Source organism: Lates calcarifer, linkage group LG24 (genome assembly GCF_001640805.2).
Source record: "Lates calcarifer isolate ASB-BC8 linkage group LG24, TLL_Latcal_v3, whole genome shotgun sequence".
Classification (NCBI taxonomy): Eukaryota; Metazoa; Chordata; class Actinopteri; family Centropomidae; genus Lates; species Lates calcarifer.
In genome coordinates, this window is record NC_066856.1 from 13,621,876 (window position 1) to 13,634,978 (window position 13,103).

Here is a 13,103-nt window from a genome sequence, read left to right on the forward strand (position 1 = left end):
TACCGTTTAATCTCCTCTGAAGGGCTTCCTCCTGCAAATGGATGCAGTAAATCTGCTCATCCAGGTCCTCCAGGATCTGAAGGGGAGGGAGCAGAGGAGGAAGAGATGAAATGGGTTATAATTAGGCCCAAAGTGGGACTGGAGAGATGGCAGATGGGAGGATGAGTTGGTGATGTATTTGTAGTCCTCTGTCGCGAATGTAAATGGCCGACTAAGATGGACATCGTTCAGGGAGGAGGGTTCAAGTCTGAGCTGATCTGTTCAAGTTCAACTGGTCTTTCAAAGAGAGGCTTGTGTTTAAAAAATGAATTTAAACTACCAAACTTTTTCTACTGACCTAACCATTTACATTTAAATATTTCATCCAAACAGTAACTTACTGTTGGCTTCACTAGTAACTGGCCCATGACGGTGAACATTCTGGACAATCCCACAGGAGTACACACTACATAGCAGACAGAAAAAAGTGTGATTGGCTTGCATGTTTAATCACAATCAGGTGAACACCAGAACAGCTAGGATATTCTGTTTGCTTCAGTGTGTGTGGGATTAAGTTAAATGGCTTACTTAGTAAGAGCAGTCCTCCCATCAGAGATATACAGGAGTAGAGGTATGGTAAATAGAATTCCCAAAGATCTACAGGAAAAAAATACATCAGCTTAGTAAAATATACACTACAAAAGTTCAACAGATCCCCTGATTCCAGTTTTAATGCCGAGATAAACTAATCAACTTGCAGCTCAAGCTTTATAGTTAATGCAGGGTATAAATCTTCTCATCTCACACTCTGTAAAAGGCAAAAACTGCATTTCCTAAATCATCAGAAAGATTTACTGGAATAAATGACACAGAATCCTTTAAAAAAGTACCGTATAGTGACTCCATACTGGCTGCATCATTGTCAATGAGCGCTGATGCCACCCACACAATGCCCAGGATGAGCAAAGCCAGCAGGAAGAGCATCACAAAGGTCTCCAGAATACGTGCCTTAATGCCCTAACAGTGAAAAGAAAGAAATCAGTTTAGATGTAGCTGGTACAGTTAAAATCAGTATCACAACAGACACAAAGATTTTTATATTACCACACAATAGCATCAAAAAACTCATTAATCAAACTAATGTTCATTGCACTGAGTATTTCTTATATTTTGTATATATTTTTTAAACACCAAATAAGCGAAATTTTTCTAGACATCTCCCTCTTCACTCCATCCTGCCTCGCTTATACTAAACAGCATCATTTCCATTCACAGCACACAAACATGACATAAACGCTCCCACAAATTTCTGTGTAAAACAGCTCTTTTATACACACATATTGAGGTCTATAAAGTGGGTCTGGTGGTGGCAGAGGTGAAATTAAAAAGAGGAGGGGGTGCCGGGGTGCTGTAAGGAGCACGAAGCCTGGCTGGGTCAGCTACTGTCTGCGATCAAGAGCAGGCCTCCCATCTGGGGCTGATTAGGAGCTCCCTTAGCACCACGATCATGTCCCGGGCCGGGCAGACAAGAGGGTTTTGGGGTAATTTGGGTTTTCCGGGTCACAAACTGCTGAGTGGTTAATAAAGTCCTCTTCTACCTGTTCACACAGTTTCCATTTCCCGCCCTGCTGGAGAGCCGAGCCGTCTAGCACTGTAAGATAGATAGGCGCTCTCATGCACATGTCAGGTCGGCTACCAGGCATGGGATAACAAGGGCTCTCTGCTTTTGGAGCACTGCTTAAATTAGGTACATATGAGCAATTTGTTACCAGCTAACATAATGGCTGTGCGGTTGCTGTTCAGTATTTGCCAACAGGTACATGAAGGGGGTCTCTCTTTGAAAGTTCCCCTGTTAATCATGAAGCCACTTTATAGAATGGAAATGGTTTTAATTCTGCAGATTAAAACAGACAGAGCTTACTTTTTTTGTTCCCCAACACAGTTTAAACTACCTGTCCTTTAGTGTTGGTATTACAATTTAGGTCACTGTTAAGTGCAGACTTTTTATATTGATACAGGGATTTAAGATCATTCCATTCATTGTCATGGGTTGAAAATCCTTTCCATAGCATCCTTTCGCTATAAGCAGTCACTTGTTATGTGCATGCCTCTCGCCTCCTCTTATGGTGATATTCAAGAAAAGCCTCAGTGATTGAGTGTAGAATTTTCTAGCACAACAGAGAGGAAAGCGGGCAGGGTCTGGAGTGCCCCAGTGTGGCCAAGGTGGACACTGCAGCCACTCGACAGGTAACCTTAGAGAGGGTAAGCGGGGCCTTATAGAGCCTTTAGTCAACTTGAAATCAACCTAAAATATCAAATATGTTATGATTAAAATATTACTTCGATAAACACATTACAGAGATAGCATATCTTAAGGGAACCATGTAGGTATATGTGCCATTCTTCCATGATGACAATAATGAGGATCAATACACTAGAAATAAAGCCTCAAATCTGATATAGACATTCATTTTGCTGACTGCCGCATGCTCTTTTGTACACACTCACATTCGCTGTGTACACTAGATGGATGGAGCAATCAACCATCTCACAGCCCAACTCAACTGGGCAGTGGGGAGAATGCTCAACACTGCAAATTAAATCAAAGAGAAAAAAAAGCGGAAGATGGAGAGCGATAGAAAGAAATAGAGAGAGAGAACAACAGAGAGAGACTAATAGAGGAGAGGAGTCAACGTCTGAGCGCATCTCATTCCCCTGAGGTAAGAGAGGTGAGGGAGGAATGCTTTCAGGGACTTCAGCCACGTCCCACACGCGCTCTCTTAAGGATGCATCAGGACAAGCAGAAGCCGCAGGCAGGACGCGCGTGTGCTCAAGCGCACCAGTCCACCTTAACAAGCTGCCCATGCCATGCTGAAGGTGTATTCCCTTTAGATAGGTCTCTCAATCATTTATAAGACTCAAATCATTACCCATTCAGATCATTTAGGGCAAAGGCAATGCTTGTCACCTCCCTTACTATCATCCCCAGTTCCTGCCATGCTGAAAGAACAATCCACACTGTCAAGACTTGATTTGACCGTACAGGAGAAAAAGGACGCTGAACCAAGAGGCCTGATTAGTTTCATTGATCCATCCACATGCATGACATTGCACATTGAAAGTTCTGTTTATCCTTACCTATTCTTGCAAGGGAAAACTGAGTCCTTTGTTCATCATCACAAAAGGTACAGAGGGGCAAATGTGTGCTTTGACAAAAAATATGGTTTAAAAATAGGAAAATCCAACTAAGCCATCATCACTGATCAAAGATAAAACTGTCAACTGGTGAAGGAAGGGAAAAAAGAAAAAGACCTGTGCCTTGGCATTCAGAACGCCCGCTGAAAGTTTCTATTCTTGCCATTCTAAATGTGTAACTACCTCTAAATATAGCAGCTCTGAAATATTCAGCATCCCCCAATCCTCACACTGACATCGAGTGAGGGGCTGGTTAACTGCATCTATGTTGTACAAGACTGGAGAGACTTCCAAGAAATGCATGTAGTGGCCAGAGAGGAAAAGCTACCGCTTCATATGCACTACCAAACAAACATGCATTAATTCAAATACCCGCACACAGACAGACAGACAGACAGACAGACAGACAGACAGACAAGCAGCCAAGTAAAGCAACCTCCAAATCCACCCAATTACACAAAAGCCGCAGAGGGCTTGGAAACAGTTCACAAGCTTTTTCGCCTAGCCTGTGCTGCAGAAAAACTAAAGCACAATCTGCCACCGTCTTTGATGTAGTGCTTCGACTGGTGAATCCAGCAGAGAGTTCACCTCTGGAAGCCGAATGCAATAGTGGACAAGTGTGAGAGAGAGTGAGGGATGATGCTTGGGAAGGGAAGAGAGTTAGGTGGTGCGGGAGCTTCCTAGTTGCTGCCATCAATCCTTAGCAGGTCAGCAGGCAGTGGCAGAGATCATCCCGCGGACCATCCTTCTGCTCACTGTCAGGGACGTGTGGAACAAGGGCCAAGAGTGTAATAAGCGAGGGAGGGGGCTGGGTCCTTTTTTTTTGCTCCCCAGCAAAAAGGACTGCCCTCTTTGCTAAAGACATGCCAGATGCCCAGGACCTTATTAGTGTATCCTTCAACCAGTTGGCCACAGCGCAGTGACCGTGTCAGAGACAGAAAGCAGAGGAGAGGGACACTTCCCTGTAAAGCTGCAGAATGAACTTCTAAAGACTCTTAATAAGACCTCTTAATAAAGCCCCTATGACACGAGAGCATGGAAAATGATCGGCATCACGTCGTATTGTTCAAACCGGGGTGTGGGCGTGTGTGTGTGTGTGTGTGTGTGTGGCGGGGTTGGCAGAAAAAATAACAGTCATCAAGTTGTACTTTAGTAACAGTGTGATATGAATTCAAACTCTCCGAAAAGACCATTCTGTATCCATGCTGGTTTCAAGTTATCAGTGCAGTTTTATTTGCCATCCTACAGTGATGACAGCATGTTTGGATTACAGAAAAGTTAGCACCAAGTACTAGCCACCTTTCAACATAATACTCTACTTATACTATACTTATACTCCTTTTTAAAGTGTTCAAGTAACTCAGGCCACACATACAGCAGAAGACGTCTTATTTTAAATCAGCAAAAACAATTAAAAATCTGGTACAGAATCAGTTAAGTTTCAGAACTTATTGCTTAGTTTAGAAAAACTGAGTCACGAGAGGAGGGAAAAAAATCCTGAGCAACTCGCTTGTTCTTTTTTAAATTCCCAGCTCGAACTAATATGTTGCCATGGTAACGAACATTGTAACAGGCAGCTTTAGGGAGACATTGTGACCTTAAAGGAAGGTATGTAAACACCACTTTATATTCTCCGGCTGGCCCTGCCCGAAAGAAGGCCTGGGAAAAATGTCTGCATGTGCAGGAGATTTGAAATAAATATCCAGGCCCCCATTGTGGAGCGCCAACAAAGAGGAGTATCTTAGTAACACCACGCGGGTTTGCTCGGCGAGACGTTTTCTCTCTCTCTCTCTCTCTCTCGCTCTCCCCCCTCCCACACCCTCCCCTCCTCTCCCTCCACAATAAACACACTTCTCATCATCGGCGGGTTAGGGCTTAGGATGAGATTGATGAGGAGTTTCTTTAACTACCAGATGAAACCTGTTGGCCCTTTGCTGGGTCAGTCAGGGGGTCAGACTCGTTCCAACTCGTTTCAGGATCAAACACATTTCAATACTGTGGGTAAAGCCAAAAGACTATTCACTGCAAAGCCATACTTTACACAACTTCTTCATGCAAAAACCTATGTTTAGAAAAAAACCACAGACATTAAAACTTATTGGAAATTTTGTATACTTTTCATCATACTAAATGTACAATAATTTAGCTAGAGATAATAAACATCTAATCATTAGTGCTAAGAAAGTAAGATTATACCTCACTAGAGATAGACCAGGAAGTTGTCAGTTAAAACTTTTTTACCTTGATCTAATTTTTGAGTAAATTTAGCTTCAAGATATCATACTCCTCATTTATAATTATTGTGCTGATTTAAGTGCCTTGATATAAATAGAAATCAAAGGCTTGTGTTGATGTCTTCACAGTCTGTCAGACCACAGTGATCACCTCAATAAGGATAACACAGATGGCTCTCATCAATATAATGCCATCTACTGGTGGTGTGGAGACAACATAGCAGATAAGTGACATGTAAAGGACATAAAAAGCCTCAAAAGTGGATGCATTTATATCCATCACTATGCACTCAAAACCTCCCAACAACAATAAGTACTTTATTAAGAATACTGCTATATATGCAAGCTGCAAAGGCACAAATGCACCATAGCACAGAGGTTTCTTACACATGATCAGAAATTAAAGACCTGAACTACACAGGGACCTTTAGTGGCCTCAGTGATGCAGCTCTTCTGTAAAGATTTCAGAACACAGCAGTAAAGTGGGAGACATTTTACAGCAGCAAATAAAGCTAAGATCATAACATCTGACATCAAGACCCTAAGTCACTCTGATTCATCCACAATTTGGACAATTTGTTAAACTATTAATCATTGAGGTGACAGAGCCTCTGAAGAGCTGAACAGTTAACATTAAGAAAAAAAAACATCCACATTTCCATCTTTATTCTGGTGGCGTCTTTTAGTACATCGTCAAAAATAAACACAGCCACATGAAAAGGCTGACTTACAAAGTTAGTAGTGAAATTCATCATTCACTTCATTTCCGCAGTCAAAAGGACCTCGAAGTGCCATAACATTAGCCCAGGAGGTTAAAATGCCACATAAAACCTTATGACATTGTGGTCTAATGCTGTTATTGGGGAGAGGGATAATATCACATTATAAAAACTCGGATCTGTGTTTTACATTCCCCTGGCTGTTGGACCGCATGATTGACTCTGCAGGCAGCTCAGGTTTTTTTTTAGGTGCAACAGGAGTGTCACCTCCACCCCTTCCTTAGCACACACACAACATATACCTGGACGTGCAGCTCAACACTGAACAGTGCTTCCTCTGAGCAAATTTATGGAACATCAGTAGCAAGAAACAGTCTCACTAAAATGAAAAAGAACAAAAAGGAGAAATGTGAAAGAGGCCCTTATCCTGCTGCCTACACATCAGGGCCTGCCCTCTGTTTAAGAAATCCAACCGAAACAAATTAGTGGGGCTGAGGAAGAAAAGAACTGGCTATACACTACAGTACAGACTAATTTTTATGTGCTTTTGCCAGGAGGGACATAAACCAGAGAGGTTTCAAACTGTGACACAGGATAGAGGTGTATTAAAAGTAAATCTTTCCCCCTCCATTTTGCGAGGCTCTATTGTGCTGTCATGTTGCTGCGACTTTATGGACTTTTGGAACACGAGCCCCCAGCCTCTTTTTTTGGGGGTAATCAATTAAACGAGGAAGTTCGCTGAGCCTTACAACTCGATTATTAGCCTGTCCTTTTGAAGTTTTATTTTAGGGGGCTGGGGAGGGGGTGACAAGGAATCAGGCTTTAAATCAGTGGGGCCGATGCAGCAGTGTTGAAGCGTTTGCAGCCTATGGCCTTATTGGAAGGGTTTGTCAGGATGTGGCGCTGGGCGAAGACCAGATTCAGACTTTCATGGTTAATGAGCTTTCTGCGGTGGCAGTTACGGTCAGTGGTGTGAGTCAGGGAGAGGACAAGGACTAGGCACCTGCTGCTGCTGCTTTGACTGTTGACAGGGAACCCTTTGCATGGATAACAAAGCATTCAAATATGTCAACAGGAAAAAAGACAAAGAATTAACAGGATTCTTCATTTTCCATTTCAAAGCTTTCTAGTTTTTTAGGCCTTAGTTTTTACATTTTGCATTATTGCAGTATTCATTTATTCATATTCCATTTCTAATGCTTTTTTGATGATAGTTGGTAAACATGCTGAACACAAAGAAAATAAACAAAACTAAAACTGATACATATAAATACCATGACTAACAGTTGAGGTAATGTACCTTTTTAGATCCCGCAAATCCCTCAGACTCCAAGAAGAAATAAGCAAAGGGCATCAGAACAAACAGGCAAAGGTTGGAGAACAGTGAAACCAGGTTCCACAGACCTGCAAAAAACCAAACATATGAGAGTGTAGACATAAAGATGAAGATAAAGAAACCATCAGTTTTTTTATGTGACATATTTTTCAGGTTCAGGGCCACAAATAGACTACCTTCCCTTGAATATTATTATACAGTAGTTGCAGGGCAAGGTGGTAGCAGAGGGTTTTACTTGACAAGCGTTTTCTTGGCAATGTCCAAGTCATGGACTGTAATGCCCCCTGGTGGATGTTGAGACTCCCAACAGCCTTAACAACATAGTTCCGTTAATGGCTGATTGTGAGATAGAACAAAGCACATATCATCTGATATGTGGTGCAAACAGTGTACACATGATTTGCCCTAATCACAACTTGCACTCATTCTACAAGTGTCTGCAGAATTCAAATCCATATTATTTCAGCGCTATTAAGAGAATTGTATCATAATGTTCAGTCATGTTTCAATATGTTTTATCTTCCTTTTTGTGTTTTACATGTTCCTAAAAATGTTTAGTGGCATTTAAATGCTTTGACTATGGAGCAAAAAGTCTCTGCATGTTAGCATGTCTTATTATTTCTTATAATTCAAATATACCCAGATTTGTAGTATGTTTTGGGAGTTTATAAATCTATATTGTGGTAGTTTTTAAAAACTACTTTAAGCTGAAACAGTGGATTGTCCTGTTTAGAATAACTTCTGTTATGTTTTATATAGTGTTAGAGCACAAACTGAAATTGGATTTAAAGAAATTATTACTGACTTGGGTGTTCAAACTCTCAAATCAGATTAGTAGTTAAAAGGCCCCTAAATTCATACTATATTAGGGGCTCAAATGTTAATTTTTAATTTTTAAATTAATTATATGGTTGGAAAACCAATCTGAGAAGTGTTAGGGTTAGCTTTCCAAATGTTTCCTAATGAACTATTTGCAGTTTTTTAAAATAAAAAAAAAACCAATATTAAATTATAAAATAAACTGTTTCTTAAAACAACATTTATGTGGGAACCACATAGTCCATCACAATTGGCACAATTGGAATGTTATTCCAAATATGTTAAGAGGATATTTACTTTCTCTGAAGAGCAAAATTATTTTATTATAAGAGATGAGAAAAGGAGAGTAAATTAGTTGATTAAACTAAAAAGACACATGAACTGTGTGATCTACTGACCGTGAATGAGGGAGCCATTGAGCCACTGAATGTAATAGTTTTTGGGGAAGGAGAGGAGGATCTCGTTACTAATGATTGAGAAAGGCAGTAGGAAGACGGCACCACCCGACACTGCCAGGGTGAAGGTGCACAAGTACAATCTGCAAATGGAATCAAACACACACACACACACACACACACAAACAGACAAAAACACAGACACACACACACACACACACACAAGTGTTAGGGCTCACACATGCAGTATCACAACAAAGTAATAACACAGTTTCTTCTTTTTCAAATCCGATTATATGTTACACGCTTGGTTACTTGGTTACTGGAGGATTAATTTTGGATTATTTGTTATATTATAAAAGGTTTACAGTGTGACAGGAATTAATAAGCAAAAGCGAGTGAGGAATTAACTTATTTAGTGACCACTTAAGTAGCACTAGATTTAACTGCCAGTGGGCTCATTGTCAATCTATCCTTTCAATCATCCTACTCCTCACTTTATCCACCTCCTGCCCCAGTTGTGAAACAAAAGACATGGGCTGGCTGTGCAGATTCCTGGGCAGTAGGTTTCCAGATTGGGCCCAGGGGAGTGACCATCTGCTCAGTGGTCCTCAGTGGGACAGCAAAAGTCACCACGTCACCATATTGCTAAAGAAGCTCATTAATCTGAAAAGCTTTCCATTGTTTTGCTGCGCCTCGAGTACCGTTCTCCTCAGCTGAACTCAGAGAGGCAGGATGCAGGTGGCTACAACAAACATCCTTGAGTGTGATGTGTAATTCTAGACTGAGAGATATGTGATACTTGACCACTGTTCTAGCTTAAGTAACACATTGAGAGAATTAGTGTTAATCAGTGAGTTAGTGCCACACCTTTTCAATTTATTTAATCAAATATTAGTAACAGAGCTCCATCTAATGATTATCTGCATTGTCAGTTAATCTGATTTTCCTTCTTCAAGCATGTGACTTTTTACTTATATTTGCTTATATATGTTCACTTGAATAAAAACAAACAGAAAATTAAGTGACTAGTTAGTCTGAAAAGTTACTTAACTAAACAGTGCTTGCAAATTTTCTGAATTACATTGTCATATTAAAACGGATACACTTAAACCAGATTCACTCACGATATTCTGTTAACAACAGCATCTTCATCCTCATGGTCATCTGAAAAAGAAAACCAATCACTTTAGTCAGAAGGTGGGACAGTGAGTAGGCTGATTAGCGGTATAAGGTCCACATTTATAAACGTCACATCATACTTAAGACAGAAATTAGAAGAACATAACATTGGATTTTTTTTTTTTTTTATTAGGCACATACTGATCGGCTGATACCGACATTTATTACATTAACAGTGGTAGTGCAAATGCAGGAGCAAAGCAGGTTAAGATTTGAGACATGCATCTGTAACTGTTCTCAAAACAGTGTACTTCTAACATGACAGTTATATGTAAGTAACTCAGTCCTTAAAAAGCTTTCATAAAACTTTTACAACAAAAAAAAGTAAAAAATAAAATAAAATAAAATAACCAAGACCCATACAACCAAGGTGTAAGAACAGGAGCAGCCTAGATTTCTACTGTACAAAACTCCAGAAGGAATTTGTGGTGCAAAGTGGTCTACTTTCAAAATGAGACAAGGGAAGCCCAGGTGACCTGGACATACTATATTTGTCCTGGGAAAATAGGATACAGTTCATAATGCCTGCCCTGGCCTTCTTGTTTTCCTCTGTTTTCTCCTTTATAACTTGGTTCAAAGGATCAAAAACTGTATGAAAGACATTCCAGAAGGGCAGGACACATCCTTCTCCTTGAGTCCTTACTAAATGTCTCACTTCCTTAGAGTCTTTGTCTTTGTGATTATCATTCCACAGGACAGGTTATGTCAGAATTAGCCTGATTGTTATAATGTGAGAAATTGTATTCATGCTGCCACAGCCCTAAAAGCTATTTGGGGTGGTTACAGTTTACACTGATACAGAGCTCACACTGTGGCAAATTGTTCTACAGGCAAGGGTGTGGTCTCTCACACATACACCTAACGCCCTCTTGGAATTGACTTCCTTTTAGTCTAAACACAATGAAGGACTCTGTCTGTGTGCAAAAACACAGCATAAACAGAGATGATAAACTTCTACAATGTTAGCTGTGAAAATGGTTCAACCATAAACACATTTCTGCTGCATTCGTGTTAAAAGTGATGCTTTAAGACGTATGATGGTCACATGCGGATTCACATTCCCATGGAGTGAGAGATCATATTCTACAAAAACACTTACCACTCTTCCTCTTGTATCTGGTTATAATGCAGTAGGACACGATGTAGAGGACTGCAAACAGGAGGAAACAAATCTGGAACGACAACATAAGAATCTTAGCGTGGGATTTACTATAAGATGAATCAGCACATCAGCAAGTAGTTAATGATAGTACAGTATCCAGTATCATCTGCACTCCATTTCTTGTTATGTCCCATACCATAGACTACGGGATTGTTGAGCCTCAAGAGTCATTTTACAGGCCCTAAAAAGTGTTTATTATAGCAAAGATAATTGTTACAATTTACATGTGAAGTACTGTCAGATTATATGTCTGCATGAGTTCACGTTAGTCCACAATCAGTTACACAAATTGGTACAAGGTTATATTAGGCAGGCACGATGTAATGGCTTGATGTGATAAACTAATGAGAACTAAAATCGTGGATCCGGGTCATGTGAGAACAGCAAGGCCTCAGTATTTTCCCATGACTAACAGCCTGAATGGTAATAAACAGGTAGGTTCAATGTCATACATGGAATTTGAGTGTAAAATTAGCATCTATAATGCATTTTCTACGACATAAACAGCATAACAAGTTTTTACAGGGGATGTACTGTATAGTGTCAACTGTGGAAAGTAGATCACCTCGGCTTTGACTATCTAGTCCAGAGTGTATATGCACTTTTCAACCTGAGCCTGCCAGGTCCTCCATGTTCTACAGTGGTGTTATAGAATACCTTTTATCTTAGATGTTTACCTCCCAAAAATAACTATGAGGAAAAAAGGCAATGAATCACTGTTTTCCAAAACCTGATGACATTAATTGGGCCAATGCTACAAGCAAAGTGATCCAGAAATTACTAATGCGGGGAATTTATTAGGTAACCCCAGGCTCAAAACAAGCTGGATGGTCTTACAGAAAGATCACGTTCCACATTCTCCCCTTCTACTGTGACAGTGACTGGGACATAACTAATGTTAGAAGCTCCCACTTCAGCACTTTGCACCCTGTCAACATTGCACAACTCATCATGGCCAAGCTGGGATTATGAGATGACTCAGCCGGACATCAGGCAGGCCGTGTACATTTCAGACAGAGAAACTAACATTTAGAAAAATACCAATGTTCCCCAGTTAATCTGGGAGCTCTACAGTGTTACATGACAGCTGTAGCAAAAACGGTTTTTCTTATCACTTGCAGTCCCCTTCCAAATGAAACACATATTAATTTCCGAGCTACAAAGTCGGTAATGACATTGGCTCAAATAAAAACCTCTGTCCACAAAGGGACGAACCCAGAATAACACACAATCAGGTGCACGGAGCTGATAAACTGGCACAGACACAAAGACACAACAGTCTGCAGGGAGATAACAGCAAGTTTCAAGCACATCAGTCAACACCACTGCCTCTAGCCTAGATATTACTCTGTTTTCCCTCAAAAATTCATAGACTAAGCAACAGAAAAGCAGCAGGTAATAACAAGTCAGACTTCTTATAGGCAGTTTGCAAGCATCCCATACCAACTTAGCAACAGCAATTCACACCTTTCTGATATATGAACTCAAGCTAGAGGTGAGGCACAGTTAATTACATTTTTTTAAAGAGGGGTCTCGTCAGGTCTAGACTCTTGAATATTCCTGTAGGCATGTATTGATCAGTGTGTTCCATGCACCGTAGTAATCTCATTAGGTACTTTCAGCAGTAATTTCAGCGGTGTAAACAAGAAATCTGGGTTCCCTTCGCAGTTAAAGGCAAAGAGAATCAGCTTTCTGCTGAAGAAACCTAAACACTCAGATGCTTGGGTAAGGTAAGACAATGATACAAGGAGTAGTGTGATGTTGGAAGTATGTATTGTAGTTTGGAGCACACATTGGACTGTTTCCCAATTGTAACATCAAAGACATTAAAAATTTCAACTTGCTCAACACAGCATATGAGACACTGATAATGATGTTAGAGCTTTGTGTGGAGGTGGCAGGGGATAATGTAATTATTGACCAGACCAAATGTATATTAGTGACACATTATCCTGCCTTAACCTGATTATTCTCAGTAACCTGATTTTATGTGTTCAGTGTAAACATAGCATGACATTCTTCAGCAATTATTTACCGTAGGGCCCACTGTGGAAGACACAGTTTTGCACACTTAAGGTGAGA

The 13,103-nt window shown here is 40.4% G+C and overlaps 1 protein-coding gene across 1 annotated transcript in view; it reads right to left on the minus strand.

The window, feature by feature from the left end:
• The window catches only part of lmbr1 (limb development membrane protein 1), a 30,971-nt gene that overhangs the window by 16,737 nt on the left and 1,131 nt on the right, over nucleotides 1-13,103 (minus strand). Inside the window, exons 2-9 of the mRNA XM_018695360.2 lie at nucleotides 10,959-11,031; nucleotides 9,805-9,844; nucleotides 8,681-8,820; nucleotides 7,428-7,531; nucleotides 870-996; nucleotides 568-636; nucleotides 381-445; nucleotides 4-76 (exon numbers count right to left, since the gene is read on the minus strand). Of these exons, the coding sequence (XP_018550876.1) occupies nucleotides 4-76; nucleotides 381-445; nucleotides 568-636; nucleotides 870-996; nucleotides 7,428-7,531; nucleotides 8,681-8,820; nucleotides 9,805-9,844; nucleotides 10,959-11,031 (691 nt within the window). The remainder of the gene's footprint in view (nucleotides 1-3; nucleotides 77-380; nucleotides 446-567; nucleotides 637-869; nucleotides 997-7,427; nucleotides 7,532-8,680; nucleotides 8,821-9,804; nucleotides 9,845-10,958; nucleotides 11,032-13,103) is intronic.